This window comes from Aulostomus chinensis, chromosome 11 (genome assembly GCF_037954235.1).
Source record: "Aulostomus chinensis isolate RoL2024-O1b breed Wild chromosome 11, RoL_Achi_v1.0, whole genome shotgun sequence".
Taxonomy (NCBI): domain Eukaryota; kingdom Metazoa; phylum Chordata; class Actinopteri; order Syngnathiformes; family Aulostomidae; genus Aulostomus; species Aulostomus chinensis.
This window is the reverse complement of record NC_141330.1, coordinates 22,899,527-22,916,676: the sequence shown is the minus strand read 5'-3', so window position 1 is coordinate 22,916,676 and position 17,150 is coordinate 22,899,527. Positions and strand designations below refer to the sequence as shown.

Below are 17,150 nucleotides of genomic sequence, written 5' to 3'. Positions count from 1 at the left end.
TTCTCAACATGGGGAGGCCCGTTTCCATGCTCGCTGACATTGCCAGGGCCGAGGGACACGTTATTTCCCCATCTGACGTGGGAAATCTAGTCATAAAGTCAACGGAGATTTAAAATCAGGGGCAATGAGGTGGAGGAGACTGGCGGGAGGTCTAACACTGGTTCCAAAAACTCCTGGACATCCTTTCTCAAAGAGTGCCATCAGTACCATCACTCCATGATTTCGCTTGTTCTGTGCTTACCAGGGTGGCAGGTAAGCTTGGAAGAGTGTCCCCATAGAACCACATCCTTCTTGAGAGTGGTAGGAATGAACACTTTGTTGTTCAGGCATGCACAAAGTTGACATTCTGATGCATCCCTCTCCTCCACTTTCCAGACCAGGGAAGCCTGCAGGTGAATGGCTGGTAGGATGGGCTCAGGCTCCAGTGCAGGGTCCTCCTTTCCCTCCAGGCATATGCAAGAAAGTGTGTCTGGCTTGGACCTGGGTCTTTAAGAGAGAGAAAAAGTGAAGGGCAAAGAAGAGGACTCATCTGGCTTGTCTGGCACTGAGTTGCATGGCAGATTGAAGGTACTCTAGTTTCCGCTGATCTGTCCACATCAGGAAGGACTCTGCAGTCTCCTCCAGCTGGTGATGCCACCCCTTTTAGGCCAGTTTGATGACTAAGAGCTATTGGTTACCCACATCATGGTTCCTCTCAGCTGGTGATAGGCACTGGGAGGAAAAGGTGCATGGGTGGAGTTTCTGGTTCATGGCGGCCCTCTGGGACAGGATGGCCCCTACCCTGATGCTTGAAGTATCCACCTCCACCACCGTCTTGTACCTGAAGAACAGGGGCAGAGGTGAACCTATTGTTCAGGGTCTCGAAGGCCTCAGAAGCCTCTGAAGTCCACTGGAATGGAACCTTCACCAAGGTCTTGGCTGTAAGTGGAGCTGCCACAGAGATGTATCAACAGATGAATCAACTATAATATTTGCCACACCAGAAAGCACTGCAGCTGTTGGCGGCTGGCTGGAGTGTGCCAATTGACCACTGCTTCCACCTTACCCGTGCCCACGATGAATCCCAGAAAGGTGACCGAGGCATAGAACTTGTATTTCTTGGCTTTACAAACAGGGAATTCTCCAGTAACCTCGGAGGACCATGCAAACATGTTGATGTGTTCCTTCCGAGAGCCAGAAAAAACAGATACACAAAAACAAAATGACTCACAAAGTCTCAGAGCACATCATTGATCAGGTTTTGAAACACCGCAGGAGTGTTAGTTAGCAACCACCATCTGGGGTCCAGGTGGCAGGTACAGGCAGACATGAAATAGAGTTCAGGTTGGGGAAGAGGTGGTTTCTCTGGTCTGGCTTGTCAGTATTCCCCTGGCTACTGGTGAGCCTGCTCGTTTCCAGGACAGGTCTGGAAAACATCAACTACCCTTCCAGGTAGTTGATGTTGGCCTGAAGTGCCACTGGAAAGGCTGGGAAGGAGCAGCTAATCTCTGAGCCCTGACTCCATTCGGAAGTGGCCCAGGCTTCCACTCTTCCAGACAGGTGGGAGATGACAAAAGCCATCCTGGCCCTATCTGTGGGGTAGAGATGAGGTTAGAGCTCAGCATACAGGAGCAAGGCCGAGGTTCAGGTTTAGGTGGCTACAGGGAAATCCAAAGACACGGGAACAGGGACACCAGGCAGACAGGAAGGGGTTTACACAGGGCCGGCAGGCAGGCAGAACAGGCGGGCGGGGAGGCAGGCAGAGCAGGCAGGCAGGTGGAGAGGCTGGAAAACAGGCAGGATTTGAAAATGCAGGTTTCTGGAGTGCAAGAAGCGTTAGATAACTCGACAATCTGGTGGAGAACAGCGTGAAAGGCTAGGGTTTAGTACCTGCAGGTGTGCTCATTTGGGGAATGGGAAACAGGTGGAGGAGGGCTCAGCTGGCTGGGAACTTTGACAGTAAGCAGTCAATACATGATGATGCCCATTCTTTGAAAGCAGAACCATGGAAAAATTAAACTCTATGAAATTTATTTTCATGCTACAATCTTTTTTCTTTGTGTCATAATAGCTGGCAAGCATTCCTAGCGAGTTAAGATTGCTAGCATGCTATATCTACTTCCAGCTTCTGTTTACTGAACAGCTGGTGCTCACAATTTTCTGTCCAACTCTTAACAACAACAAAAACAAATTTATTAACTGTTCTGTTTTTATGTACATGTAATTTCCCTAATAAGAACTGATTTAATTAAGTTGTGGTTTAAAATACATTATTTATCCTGACTTCCAGACATCTGCTGTTATTTGTATTTACTTGACCAAAAGTGCATTATTTTTCATATGGCTGGAGTTTAACTTCAGTATTTGATCTTTTTCAATACAGCTGCTGGATGAGCCTCAATTTCGTTGCATCACAAAAATTAAGACCATCGGAAGTACCTACATGGCAGCATCAGGTGTCACTCCAGATGCCAGCAATGGCTACACCTGCATGAAGGTCAGCATAGACAGTTATACCCATTTCCTTTATTCAATAGAGCAGGAGTGCCTTTGTTTTGCTTTGTTCTAGTGCATCATGTTCAATTGCTATAACCATGCCAATAAGAAATGAAAAGCCCCTAAATGTATAATCTTGGACTTGTATACACTCACTGGTCACTGTACTAAAACCAGCAAGGAAGATAGTGATGGTGTTTTTGTTGTAGTCTTTTGCTTTAATCTGTCTTTCAAATGCAGCAGTGGACAAACATGTTAGATAGCTGCTTGAAGGCAAGCATGTTGAATTTTTAATGGACAACAAGCCTTCATTGCTTCTGTGCATATTGCTGATAGAAGACCTCAACTGCTTGGTGTGGGTCCATGACTAGAGATGCTTGAAATAGGCAAATCACTCATGTTGTATGTTCACATTAATGCTGTTCATAGCCAGTAAAAACCCATATCAACTGCAGTCATTTGACACAGGACAAAATGCCAATTAAATCCATGCCAATCGCACGTAAATGCCAGATGGTAGCTGTAGTTAAAGTTTTTAACGCCAGTGGGAAGGGAGCTTTTATTTCACCCAGTCTGTAGTGTATCTGTTAATATGCACTCTGAACCAATGAGAGATTAAGTCTGCATCATTATCACTATCTTCATCAGGGGATTAAATATTGGTTGAATGTGATAATACTAATGATGGGGTGGCACGGTGGTGCAGTGGTTAGCACTGGCGCTTCACAGCAAGAAGGTTCCCGGTTTGAGTCCCAGCTTGGCCACGGGATCTTTCTGTGTGGAGTTTGCATGTTCTCCCTGTTCTCTTTGGGTACTCTGGCTTCCTCCCACAGTCCAAAGACAGGCAAATAAGGACTGGGGACTGATTGAATGGATGGATGGAATACCGATGATGTAGCATTAGAAACCTCATAAATGACCATCTCCATTGTGTTAAAATGAGATTTTTTTTTAGCATTCATGGGTAGTTATAAGTTTGGTTTGAACTGTTTGGTGTTTGTCAGAAGGAGGAGCAGTCAGACAGAGAGCGCTGGCAGCACCTGGCAGACCTGGCAGACTTTGCCCTGGCTATGAAGGTCACACTCATGAACATCAACTACCAGTCATTCAACAACTTCATGCTACGCATTGGTATGTCCTTACTTTTCGCAAGTTTTTGATTGTGCTGTCATAATTCTGAGCTTGTGAAAACAAATGTTAAAGGTCCAAACAGTTTTATGGAGGAGGCTAAGTTATTACAGGCTGTTTCAGTTAATACAGAAAAGGGTGGCCAAAGGGTCTTATATTATTATGTAGCACAGATATCCCTTAAAAAGGGGTTATGGCTTGATGTTTTGCGCTGTGCCTTGCAATACTCACCAAGTTTGTCAGTTCTACCTGTGTCTGAACAAAGTTGTACAGAAAGTGGTTGTGACTACAGGGACAATGGCTTTGGAAAAAAGCACAGCCTCTTGTAACACTGCTTAAATCACATTTGTTAATGCTCTCTAACAGGTCTGAATAAGGGTGGCGTGTTAGCAGGAGTTATCGGTGCCCGCAAACCCCACTATGACATCTGGGGAAATACTGTGAATGTGGCAAGTCGCATGGAGTCCACTGGGGTGATGGGAAACATTCAGGTATGACAGTAAGCATTTCTACTACTGCAGGCTAAATTAGTTGGTAGAACCTAATGTTTCGGATTAAATTATAATTTTATCCAGGTTTATCCTTGGTCAGGGTAATCCAGACATTAACTTAGTCATAGTAAAAGGCATGGTCTCGGTTCAGATGAATATGGGTGTTTGGGTTGGGTCCCGAAATCTTGAACAGCGAGACATTTCCAACATCATTGGGTCAAAGTCCCTCTTCAGTGGTTCTCCATCCATCAAAATGTCTTGGCTTAGTTTAGCCCACAGCAGCACATGCACTCACTTGATTGAACTGCTCATCATATTTCCGAGCAAAAAAAGAAAGATGAACTAGTCACATCATGGATATATGTAACACAGATCCTGGAAACTAAGTATACCATTATCACTATCCAAATTACCAACCCCTTGAGGCCAGAAGTTTGAATTCTATTAGTTTATTTATAACCTTGTGTTGTTATTTGTATTTGTTTTGATAAAAGTTGGTAACTTTGTACATCAGAATACAGTAACCAACTTCAGGTTGACCCAGCTGGACCCTGGCTCTGTCTTCCTAACATTTAATGGGGTAAAAAAAAAAATGTCAGCACACTGGTGAAGCGTCCATAATCCATTATTTATTGTTACTGTAGCCTACAGTAACAGTAGCTGCTGTAGGCTAGCAGTTTCAACTTTTACAGTTCTGTAAACTATATTTTAATGTACATAAATCTTGAGTGCATATACTGTAAATGCACTATTGCAAAAGTCTTTCTGTATCACTTACTGTACTAAACTACTTTTTACCTTTTTGTATAGTGTTTTAACGAGATTCCATGGCAAATTTCCCATGAATAGGTTTTTGTAGATGCTTCCAGTACATTTCTATGCTTATAGGACAGTAGGCCTGTGTGTGTAGGTTACACTTACTTGCACATACTGATATCTCAGATCTTTGACTCTTGTCGAGTTGCGCTCAAAGGGTACTGTATATACTGTACATGGTCTATAAGTTGACAGAGACACACTGTTGATTCATCAAAGTATTGTCTTCAATCATTCTGCTCGATTTCACGGGGTTAGATTTCATTATTTTGACAGACCACGGAAACAATGAGTGCTTTGTGTCTTTGGGAGAAAAGGGTTCTCCTTCCGATCTCATTTGTTTTTTTTCCCTAATAGACATTTGCACATCCACAAATAAAGGACCCATTCTCTTAATGAGTACAAGCAAAAGAAACAACACAACACAAACATTTATAAATAAATAAAAACAAACAAATCAAACCAAACCCCCCCCCCAAAAACCAACACAATCCACAATAACACATATTTACACCACCCCACCAACAGACTCGCTCAACCCCAACATATTCATATCTGATTAACTCCAATAGAATAGTCAAAAATGAACAAACGTATGTTCATCATATAACTCAAAATGAGTAGATAGGCAGCATCTTTAACATACAAACCAAAAATTACAGACAATAATCCCCAACCAAGTTTCTTTATAAATGTCATCTTTTCTTTTCCTTTTACATATTCAAGGTTTGTAACACCTTTCCCCATACAACTTCAAATTGAATTGATTTTTTTCTTTTCAGTGGCTATTGCCTTTTCTATGTTCAAACAGTAACCCATCTCTTTTTTCCAGTTTAACAATGGAGCATATGTAGATTTCCACTGTTTGAGACAGTTTCTTCAATGTAATTGATAAAAAAAAATTATAATCCATCGATATGGATACCAAACAGTATCATGTAACGTATCTTGAAATAGAAAAGGTGATGAATTAAAATAAAATTTTGCCCCTACACATCTGTCAGCCAATTTTCTATATCTAACCAAATCTTGTGTATTTTACTAAATTTCCAAAACCCATGAATTAAGGAATCTGTAGTTCCACATTTAAGACAATTCCCTTACATGTTTTTTTCATGTTAATTAACTTTATCTCTATTGCAATAAGTTCTGCATATTATTTTGAATTAATTAAATGTAAATTTTATTTGGCAGTAAAATCTCTTGTTAAGTTCCAACTATCCCTTCATCTTAAATTAAAATCATTTCTCTTTAGGTCTTGGTTCCACAGGTGTATTCTAGATTGCAGCAGAGTGTCTACCTGATGTGATTCTTGTAAAATTTTGTAGATTTTCCTGTTAATTTTTTATTTGTTTCTGAATCATATATAATTTCCTGTAATTTGCTCTGCTGTTCAAATGTATGTAAATCGAAAAACTGAATTAAACTTTTAAGTTACATATATCTGAAAATTTCTTCATAAGCCAACCTAGATTTATTTTGCAGATCGCTCCAAGAGATACATTTATTTTTATTCCATATATCATTTATGGTTTCTGTACCTCTATCCCTCCATGAAATACAGTTAAATTGCACATCTCCATCCATCTCCTGCCCAATCAGTCTGATCACATTGTTAGAAACAAATGAGTTCAATTTTGAGTTGCTTTGTGAAAAAGATGATAGCTGTGTTGGAATTGTGTTCACATTTTCCTGCCAGTGTTTACAATTTTGCAACACAAGTTTATCACAGTGTAAAATGTGTAAAATGTGTTGAAGTGACTGAGAATGTGTTTAAGGTCTTGTCTTATCTAAAATTCATCCTATATTGTTCACTTTTGGCCTTGATTTAACTTACACTTTCTAATGTTTTCTGCCCCCTTTTTTAACCTGTCTGCTAATCCAGTAAGGATCTATGTATGAGTGTAGTTAATTTCATTGTGATCGGGAATGTTTGTTTCATATTAAATGACCAAATGAACAGATTACATCTATACTTTTACTTTTTAAAATTTTTTTTACATGTAACATGATACTCAATTCCCAAAGGCTCCTGGGTGCTGCTGTAGTTATTTTTTTCATGTGTGTGTTGCCCACAGGTGGTGGAGGACTGCTACAACATCCTAAAGGACTACGGTTTCCGCTTTGTGAGGCGGGGACCCATTTTTGTCAAGGGAAAAGGGGAGCTGCTTACTTTTTTTCTCAAGGGAAGAGATAAACAAGGCTCATTTATCAATGGCTCCTCTGTTACTCTGCCACACCAGGTTGTCGACAGTTAAGGACCAAAACCACTCAAAACTAGTAATCAAAGTTGATGTATTATATATGTTGAGAGTGGTAGGGGAAAGAGATTTTAGAATGAAAAGTCATCTGCAAGCATCCTTAGTGGAATTACTTAAGTTGCACTGTCACTCAAACCAGAATGTTGATATGTCAAATAAACTACTCCTGTTACACCTCAACCACACCTATTTGAACAGGCCGCTCACTGCTGAAAAGGCCTTTTCTGTTAGTAGGAACCATTGCCTAAAATTCACATCAGAAGTATTTAAGTTTGAATGTCATGTTCAACTTGAGTTTTGGAAGTCATCATTTCATTTAGCTATCTGAAGAGAATAGAAAATAAGGGGGATGTTAGAGATTTAAATATGGATTTTGATCTGTGTCATAATATATATGTATGAATGTAATAATTTAAACAGACATAGATACAAAAATACATTGACACTATACAAGTAAGAGACTCAACTAAGTAAAACCTGACAAATATTACAGGCACATTAATTCATTCTACAGAAACATGAATTATGGAAAAGTTTTATTTGAGTTATTCAAATAAAAATTAACTCAACATCTCAGCTGTAGGACAACTTTTTGAAACTGATTTAAACCTCACGACTGACGTTGTCTTTTTCCTTCTAACACCCCTTAGACAAGAATGCCAAAACATATACCTTTTTGCCATCTCCTGTACACAGTGATACTTTGTGGTTGGTACAGTCAGCTTAAATCAGTCCAAATTTCCAAATTCACTTCATGCATGAAAACCAATGGATTGAATCCAGATCAACAAAACGGATTTTGATGCGGACCAATAACAGGCCAGGGGTCTCATTTATAAAGTTTTTGTATACTACAATTGTGACAGAAACTGGTGTACACCACCTTCCACTCAATGGCTATGATTTATGTAATCAATTTTGATTAGAGAATGTGTGCACTGGTATGCTGCACTGGTATATTAACATCATATTCTGTAAAGACACTTCTCTCTCGCTTAATTCCACCTCATGTCAAATTTTAACTAGTTATCATTACCATCCAAACTAGCAGTTCTGTTTTTAATGTAAACTACATGCACTTGTAGTAAACCATGGTTGTTCCAGGAACACATTCAATATTGAAATGATATGTTGATAATATTAAATTATAGCCTAAGAAAAGTCTGGTCTATTGGTGTCAATATTTCATCAGTGCTTTTTCTGCGTCACATTCTCTACCACTAGAATGAAGGAAAGCACTGGATTATATAACTGTGTTGTTTGAATCAAAGATCACATTAAGGTACAAGAGAACTGGGTGTTATTGTATCATCTAATGCTGTGAAATCAGTTGTTACCATTTTCCTTTTTTCTGTGGCTTTTGGTGTGTAAAATAGTTGCATTGAAAATAACTGTCAGACACCCAGAGACAATGCAGTGGCGCACACACTCCTATCACCTCATCTTTGTCATCCTCATCTCTTACATATGGAGCACTACACTAGCAAGGTCTCTAAACAGAGCCAGCGAGAATTGTCTAACAATTATTACAATCCACATCCTCATTAGAAGTCTATAATCACTGCACATTCAAGTTCACAATGATGTGATTTTACATTGTCCTCACCTATCATCTGTCATGATTAAATGATAATGAAATGGCACTGATAGATGGCATCATGTTGTTATGGTGTGAAGCCACCAGTCTAAATGATGGAAACATATAGATACTGCAGTGGCACTCGTGTAATGACTTTTGATCCACATTTCTTGCTTTTCCTGGCATTTGTTTCTTTAATTCACTGTGAGTAACTACTGATTACCCAGCTAGAGTTAGTCATTCACCATTCATGAGCAGCTTTACATTGACTGAATGGCGGTGTGTCAAGGATGGTATGTGTGGCCCGCAATGTGTGCGCATATTTGCAGGTAGACTGTATTATTAAAGGGAAATGGCTTGCAGAGTTTGTAGGCACAGTTATGTGTAATATATATATACAGTATATATTTACATTTATTTATTTAATTTTATTTATTTATTTTTTTTACTTATACCATTTTTGGAGTTTTGCATATGTACTCTTGTAGTATGAATCTTACGCAATGTTTTATAAATGAGACCCCAGATAATGAAAGCACAGACAGCTCTGTTACTTTATGTCTTTTTCTGGCTTGTGTTTGAGAATGTGTATTGCTCATAGGGCACTGTTTTACAGATAAAGCATTTGTTCTCCTCCATTCAGTGGAGGGGGTGGAATGTTTCAGGTGGCTGTCTAGTTATCGAGAGGTTCCATTGCTGCCTCCTTAAGAGACTGTGTATAAGTGTCCTTGATCAACCGCTTCTTGCTCCTGATGCCTTTGCCATTGGTGTATGGGTGTTAATGTTCTTGAAAGTTGGTACCTTGCATTGCTCCCTCTGCTAGCAATGCATGAATATGTGTGAATGAGTGTATGTGTTGTAAATCACTTTCATTCGTTGGTAGACTAGAAGAGCACTATATAGTAATTTACCTTTTACCCTTCTTAACTGGGAATAAGTCTGATACATTGGTACTTTGCTGTCTTTTTTTGCTCATTAAAGTATCCTAGCTCTACTGGTCTCTGGAAGTGTCTGAGTTGATGATGAAAGATATCACTGTGAGTGTCTCGGTATTTGTTTTGGTAGAGGGACCGGGGGATGGTATTGGATTGGAGAAGTGGAAGTGTCTGTTATCACTGAGTAAGAAGAATGATATTTTTGTATCTCTAAATGCATGAGATGTCTTTTCATATGATTGTTTTCTAAGGATAATTCCAGTAAATTATGAACCAGTGTTATTTCTACCCTTCTGACCAGTTCAAGTGATGTACTCACCAATTTAGGAGGTGGGGTCTAGGAACAGTGACATCACTAATATAGTGCCAACAGTGCTACAATCAAGAATCATAACAAATTTCCAGGGCAGTCAATAATACTTTTTGTTTATAGGTGTCTTTCAAACCTGTCAAGGTCACCTTACAAGGCAGAATTTTTGAAAAAAAAAGGCAAAAAAAAAAAAAGATAAAAAAAAATTTGAGACAAATCTTCAGATAAAACAATGTATGGATGGATTGGTGATTAAGTAAAATATACCAGTTTAAGCAAATGAGTTTTAAGACAAACTTTGAAAGTGGAGTGAGGTGACATTACGGATGTCTGGTTGTAGGTCAAAAGGCAGATCAAGGTCAGAGTAGTTGAAAGCCCCAGCCCTATTACAGTCAGGCTGGTAGGTAGAACATTGAGATAGATGGAAGAGAAAGACCTGAGTGTGGGTGGGTGTGTTGAAGTGCAAGATTTCACAGAGCTATGGAGTGAGATTATGAATGGCCATAAAGATGAGCATCAATGTCTTATAGTCAGTGTGATATTTTACTGGGAGCCAGTGAAGCTGCTGAAGAACCGCAGGGGAATAATTAATGGAGATGCTTCTGGTGAAGATTTTTTTTTTTTTTTTTACCAGTTGAAGTTTATGGAGTGACAGTGAGAGGGAGACGTAAGAGAAAGGAGTTACAGTAATCCTCTAGGAGGTAACCAGGTTATGAATAAAAAAAAAAAGGATGGCCAGGCTGTTAGATGTCAGGGACAGGTGAAGGCAATGAATATTATACTATATTATTATTATATATGATATTTTATGATTTTGTTATGTTTGAAAATTGATCACCATTCTCTTCAGTATTTTTGGGATATTACTACAAAATATTTTCCTGGAAAACTCCAGCAGGGTTTTGTTGACTAAAAAAACCTAAACCCCACCTTCTGTTGGCATGAGGATAATGACAGGATTTAAATTTTTGGGATGTTCTATCCTTCCTAGGAAAGCCCATGAAGGTAAACAGCATCACATGTTACAGACCGTCTTCCATCTTGTACTTAATGTAATTGTGTGCTTACAGTTGTCCTTTGCTAAAAGGGACATTTTAGGTCACAGTCTGAGAGCTTGACCTGTTACATGAAGTGTTGCCTTGTCAATAGAATTCCTGATACAGTAATTGCTGATGTCAGTGATGTCACCATGACATTTACAGCAATTAAACTAAAAGGGTGCAAGTTGTAATGATAAGTGATTTTCCTTTTAAGATTTTTATTAAAATTAAATTAAAATGATGTGAAAGAATGATGTAAGATGTCAGCAGCAACTAAATGTTTTTTACACATTTAAACGTAATGTATTGTCAATTGCACAAGATTTGAATCAATCCAATTCCCACTTGGTGTTAACATGAAATGTGCCTGGATAATGATTTCTGATTTTGCACATCTTGAATGAATGTGTTATTAATTTGGAAGTTTTTCCTGCATTGTAGCCAGAGCCGTTATGCAGGAAGCTTTTCAGAATTACTCATAGGAATACTCAGAATTGACATGAGAATACAAAAAAATCTTCATTAAAAAGTTAGTTATTGAGAATCTCTGTCCCATTGTAAGCCAAGTGTAGGGCCAAGAACTCTTAAGGAATCTTAAGTGTCAGTCTTGGGGCTGATTCACAAGATTTTTCTGTTCCAAAAATGGGATGCTGGGTGTCAGTGGAGGCAAAGACCAATCACTGAGTGGGTTTCCTTATTCAAGAACATTCTCAGGTAAAGGTCACATTGAACTGAGAAGTTCCTAAGAGGAGTTTACATTCAATACACATATGTCATATTAAGTATGTCACCCAAATCTGCATACACATACAAATTATCCACCCACCTTCTGCCCGCAATAATTACTATTATTAAGTTATATATCGGCACCCTCCTGCCATCTGCAAATTAGCAATGCTGTTTTTGTAAATGGCCCTCTTAATTGTGAGCTATGCAGCTTCCGTCTACTGTCTGCTCATAGCTGCTCCTCTGCACCTCTCCATTGTTTAGCACAAGATGAAGCAATTCAATAAAGTTGGTCACGAAGGATGGCACAGCTCCAACACAGAACAAAGTGCTTTATGCATTTAGGAGTAAAAGTAAACACTGTCTGTTATAAACTTGAAAGGACTGTCAAACTGTGCTGCCCAGAGAAAAATAGAATATGAGGAGGATTTAAATATGCGTTAACTAGGAGATGCACAAATCTTTTGGCAGCAAGTCAGCCGAGGTGGATATCCTGACATGCAAGTGCTGTGTTATGGTAGTCTGACTTTGGCCTGATGAAAAACAGACCTTAGATTATATTAAAGAAAAAATAATAATAAAAGAAAGAGCACTTGGCTCAACAGTTATGAAAACGGAGAGGTGCTCATTGGCCGTTGGGCTGGCAGGACAGTGAACAATGAAGGCAGGCATTGTTTGCTGTTAGAACATAGGGCGAGAACGACAGATATGGCAAAACCAAAAAATAATAAAGGCTTTTTAATTAAATCGAAGCGAAGTAAAATCTGGTCAACTGGACGACTTACGTCCAGTTGACCAGATTTTACTTCGCTTCGATCTATGATGACCTGGATGAATGAGAACCTACACAGACGCTTTTTAATTAAGTACATCTCTGACTCAGTGCCTTCTTTATAGTAGCCTTGTACATTATTACGTAAGTTTGAATTTCAGAAAATGCAATATACTTTCCTTACGAATAACATGTTATGTTAACATCCATTATCTGTGGTTAATTGTGGGGGCTGTTGATGGATACCTGCCATCCACACATCCCAATTGTAAATTAAAGAATAAAAAGTTTACAACACATTTCCACCACTTCCTTACAACAAATTTGAAGCCAGTGCTGTTTCCTCTCTCTAGATAGCTTAGTTTTTATGATGTAATGATAACTGTCATGAGATGGCGTCACTCATCCAGTTGGTAATAGAGATGATTGTTCTGCTGCTCTGCTATGATGATATCATTTGATAAACTCTGCATTGTCAAGTAATTCAGATGCATTCATCCTCTCCTGTAAGGTTTACCCAAATATCTGTCTCTTCAATTCTCACTCTATCACAGCTCCCTACTGGCAATTTCTAGTTTATCATATGGCCCAATTTTTTCCAGTCATATTTATTGCCCCCTCAATATTCCACATCTGGTAAACATTTTCAGATTAGTCCAACTTTAGTTCCATTTGTATTAACAAGTCTTTCCAACTATTGCACTACTTACGACTGATACTACGTATTTCTAAAGTATTTCTTTGTAATTATACTATTTGTTCTACATATTTCATTTGATTTTCATATTATTCAACTTTTCAGGGTAGCATAGCAGTTTAGCACCAGCTTTTCTATTCTAGATCGCAATTTATTTGTTGACTATTAGCTGCACTTCTTTTAGTTTCACTTTTTGCAAGCGAAGGATTTCTTAGTTCTCCTCAGTCACTTTGGAACTTTAGTCTCAAAATAAAATAGCCAAGTAAATTTACTTTGGTAAATTTCAATTCCCGCAAAATTTTATCTGAGTATTGTAAAATTGAACTATGTGATGTATCTTGTAATACTTCATTGTATTTTCTGCTCCACCACGCCAATTTGATATCTATCTTTAGTTACATTATCAGTGTTTAAGCAAAGATTGGTAAAAATTCTAAAACAGGCTTGTGTGCCTGTTTTATGGTTTTTCAACTAATGTCTTAACCTTTCAGATTTGTCTTTTAACCTTTGATGAAATTGACTCTTGGGTTGGGAACTACTGGACAAAACACTATAACTTTGCTGTACACATATGAATCAGTCTTAAATTTTTCCACCTCTAGCAGGTACAACATGTTATTTTGCTCATTTGATGCTTCAGTGTGAGTATTCTACTGTATGAAAATGCGTATGATTTCCTGCAAAGCAAGTAACTTTGTTACTTGAAATTAGGTTAGCCATTGATACATTACTTTTAAATGTAGTAGTTTTCTGGTAATGGAGTTTTATGGCTTTGGGTACATTTACTCACGTAAATGATTTAAGTACTTCTGCTCCTGACTTGAAGCTTTTGAAATTGTTATGTAGACCCAATTACACAGCATTTTGGACCAATGACAGGCTACGTTTTGCTATTGACAACACATCAAATTCGCATTTGCCCGACATTCCTCCCCTTAAAAGTTTGTATTTCAGTTGAATGAGGTTTTGACATGACAGCATGAAAGGAATATTGGGGTGTGTGTGTGTGTGTGTGTGTGTGTGTGTGTGTGTGTGTGTGTGTGTGTGTGTGTGTGTGTGTGTGTGTGTGTGTAGCACAGTATTTCAGTGCCTCTGGAGACTGTAAAGCCCATTAGTGTCTATGAGTGGGATTCAATGCAATTGTTTCTTCTATAAACCTGACACTCTCCTCTTTTAAGAAAAGTTAAAATCCTTCCCTCCCTTTGTCATATTTTATACAATACAATACATATTTTGTTGTATGTAAAAAGGGAAAGATGATTTAATGACTGGTCATATTAACTTATTTGGAAATAACAGGGACATTAGTTTATTTTCATTCATTTTCGAGGGAGAGAAGTTGCCGTCAGAGATGGATTGCGTTCGACATTAAAGGCAAAATGTGGTCCTAATGAGGTTCTTTCCTTACTTGTATTTCAAAAGAATCTCAGGCTTGGGAACAAAAAAATACTTTGGTTATTGTGTCATGCTTAAACTTGACTTTGATTCCTGTTCACAATTTCTGTGGATTGATTTAGATATGCTGTAGGTCCTCTTTGCCACTTCAGAGCAGTTGATCCTAATCCTGTATTTTAAATTGAATAAATTCTTTCATTTCAGACGTTTGTCATGATAAGGTGAGTTGATTAAAAAAATCTCATCGAGACATGCCTCTGTGTTATCCTTACTGCTCAATGGAGACTACAGAATTCATCATTTCTGTTGATTGCCTGATCAATGAAAATGAGAATAATGAATCCATCAAACAAATAAGTAGTAATAGTTTGACTTGTAACAGCTAGTGCTCCATCACATACGGATACATTACAAATGAGTTTGGGGCCTTACAATCTAAGACTTTTATGACTGTCTTGTATGACTGGGGATATACAAATAGAAAGACACCTGTCTGAAGTTTTCTGTAATTTGGGTGCTGTACATGAGTCATACATGAGGTGAAATACCTTTGTCCCAACTCCTTTTAATTGATGAGCATAAACTTTTTATTATGCTATTGGACCTGGGGCATTATTAGTTAAGTCAAGCTAAACTAGAGGCAATTGCAGATTCAAATGGGATGGAGCTACATGCTTCCTTGTGCTTGGTCCTAAAGTAAATCCTATAGAATGTATAAAATATATGTATTTTAATGTATGCATATTATAAAATGCAGGACAAAAGATTCAAATGATTAGCTAAGGATAGACAAAAATTGGGACAGGAATATGTTTCTTATTAGCTTGCCTGCCCCTCATCAGATTGAAACCTTGCCTCATGCCCTTGACTACCTGAATAAAAACAATTCTGCCTTTATCTTTTCCTTTTAGTTATATTTTCTTTTACTAGCTCAGCATGATTATATCTTTTGATATTATTACATGAAACACAACTTTTTTTCGAATTTGATCATTATCTAAATTATTGATGTGAAATTATAAAAACTGAGGAATGTGTCATTTGTTTCAATTCTGTGGAATAAGAAAATGATCTGAAATTTAAAATTTAGTGTTGGAATGATTTTACTCTGTTTTAGTTCAAAGGCTCTTCCCCATTATGTGAGAAATCTGATAGAATTCTTTGCTTTCATGAGAAACCTGTTCATCTGTTAACGAGGCATCTACACTGTTCACACGGCATATCCACAGATATAAGAAGTAAATAGGGATGGGTTATGCTTTTTGAATATTCATTAAATATAAAAAAAATATATAATACTGTTCGGGACTTGTCTTATTTTTAGTTTTGCCAGCAGTGCAGCATGGCTTAGAGGTAGAGTGGCCGTCTAGCAACCGATGGGTTTGTTTTTATCTTCACTTCCCCCAGTGACCATGTCGAAGTATCCTTGAGCAAGATGCTGTGCCCCTAATTGCCCCTGATGGCCTTGTGATGGACTGGTAACCTGTCCAGGATGTACTCCGCCTCTTGCCAAATGTCAGCTGGGATAGGACCCAGCCCCTCCATGACCCTGAACAGATAAGCGGTATAGAAAATTGATATTTTTGCCAGTGCATGGGAGCTTTCAAAAGGTGGAGGGGCAAGATGATGGGAAAGATAGCACTGTGTTTGTTTTCCAGAATGTTAAGTATGTCATGAAGGGACAAACCTCGATGAGATAAACATTGTCTCAAAGACAAACAGCATGACAAGGCAGCAACATTTAGGATAGAAAGTTGATTGTGATGTGAGTTGAAATACGCAGATGAGGTGATAAATCTCTCTTCTACTGTCAGTGGTCACACTTATAACCTTACTGTATTTATTAAATTTAAAAATAAAGCTTTTCTCATGCACTTTTTTTCCATTTCTGTTGGAAGGCATCAGACAGAGTAACATCATGTACTAGTGACAAAACATGGCTCAGCTCAATAATATCACATATGTTTACCAGCACTCAGTTGTTTGCTAATGTTACCATTTGGAGCTGTTAAAATTCCACATAGCCACAGAGTTGCCCAACAAAATTGCAGGATGCATGGCTGTGCTGTTAAAGGCTGCTTTCACAATTAAAACTAATGTTTAGAAAAAGGCCATTGTCGATATAGGAGGGAAGGCAGCAAAGAAATAAGAGAAAAACTCAAGTGAGTGGCTACTGTTCCTGGAGTGTGAAGCAATACCACTACAAAGGAAATATAAAGATATATGAACAAACTGAGTAGAATATTGCAGAGGTTTGCGCTGATTCAATTGTTTGTTGTGTTTAACATAGGACATGTGAGCTGGTTTGGGATGACATTTGCGCTGATATATTAAGTGAGATGTGAGCTTCTCTGAGGGAGGATAGCAGGTGGCACATTTGGTACTCACAGGACCCTGGTGGCCATCCAACTAACTAGCACCTACGGGTTTGGGCAGCGAATCTAAGAGGCATCAAGGTCAAATGAAAAGATATTAAATACTCCTGTATTGTTGCATAAAGATGCTTGAAATGTGATCTTGTCCTG

General features: G+C 38.4%; 1 protein-coding gene across 8 annotated transcripts in view; it reads left to right on the top strand.

The window, feature by feature from the left end:
• The window catches only part of LOC147253792 (adenylate cyclase type 3-like), a 79,643-nt gene extending 67,099 nt beyond the window's left edge, over positions 1 to 12,544 (top strand). For 2 of the 8 annotated variants that reach the window (XM_086219091.1, XM_086219087.1), the window contains 4 exons: positions 2,363 to 2,476; positions 3,480 to 3,606; positions 3,970 to 4,094; positions 6,989 to 12,543. In XM_086219091.1, the coding sequence (XP_086075217.1) occupies positions 2,363 to 2,476; positions 3,480 to 3,606; positions 3,970 to 4,094; positions 6,989 to 7,168 (546 nt within the window). In that variant the 3' untranslated portion in view covers positions 7,169 to 12,543. Of the gene's footprint in view, positions 1 to 2,362; positions 2,477 to 3,479; positions 3,612 to 3,969; positions 4,095 to 6,988 lie in introns of those variants that run through there. The other 6 variants (XR_015118600.1, XR_015118599.1, XM_086219089.1 and 3 more) reach the window with 5 other exon arrangements.
• Positions 12,545 to 17,150: the final 4,606 nt, after the last annotated feature.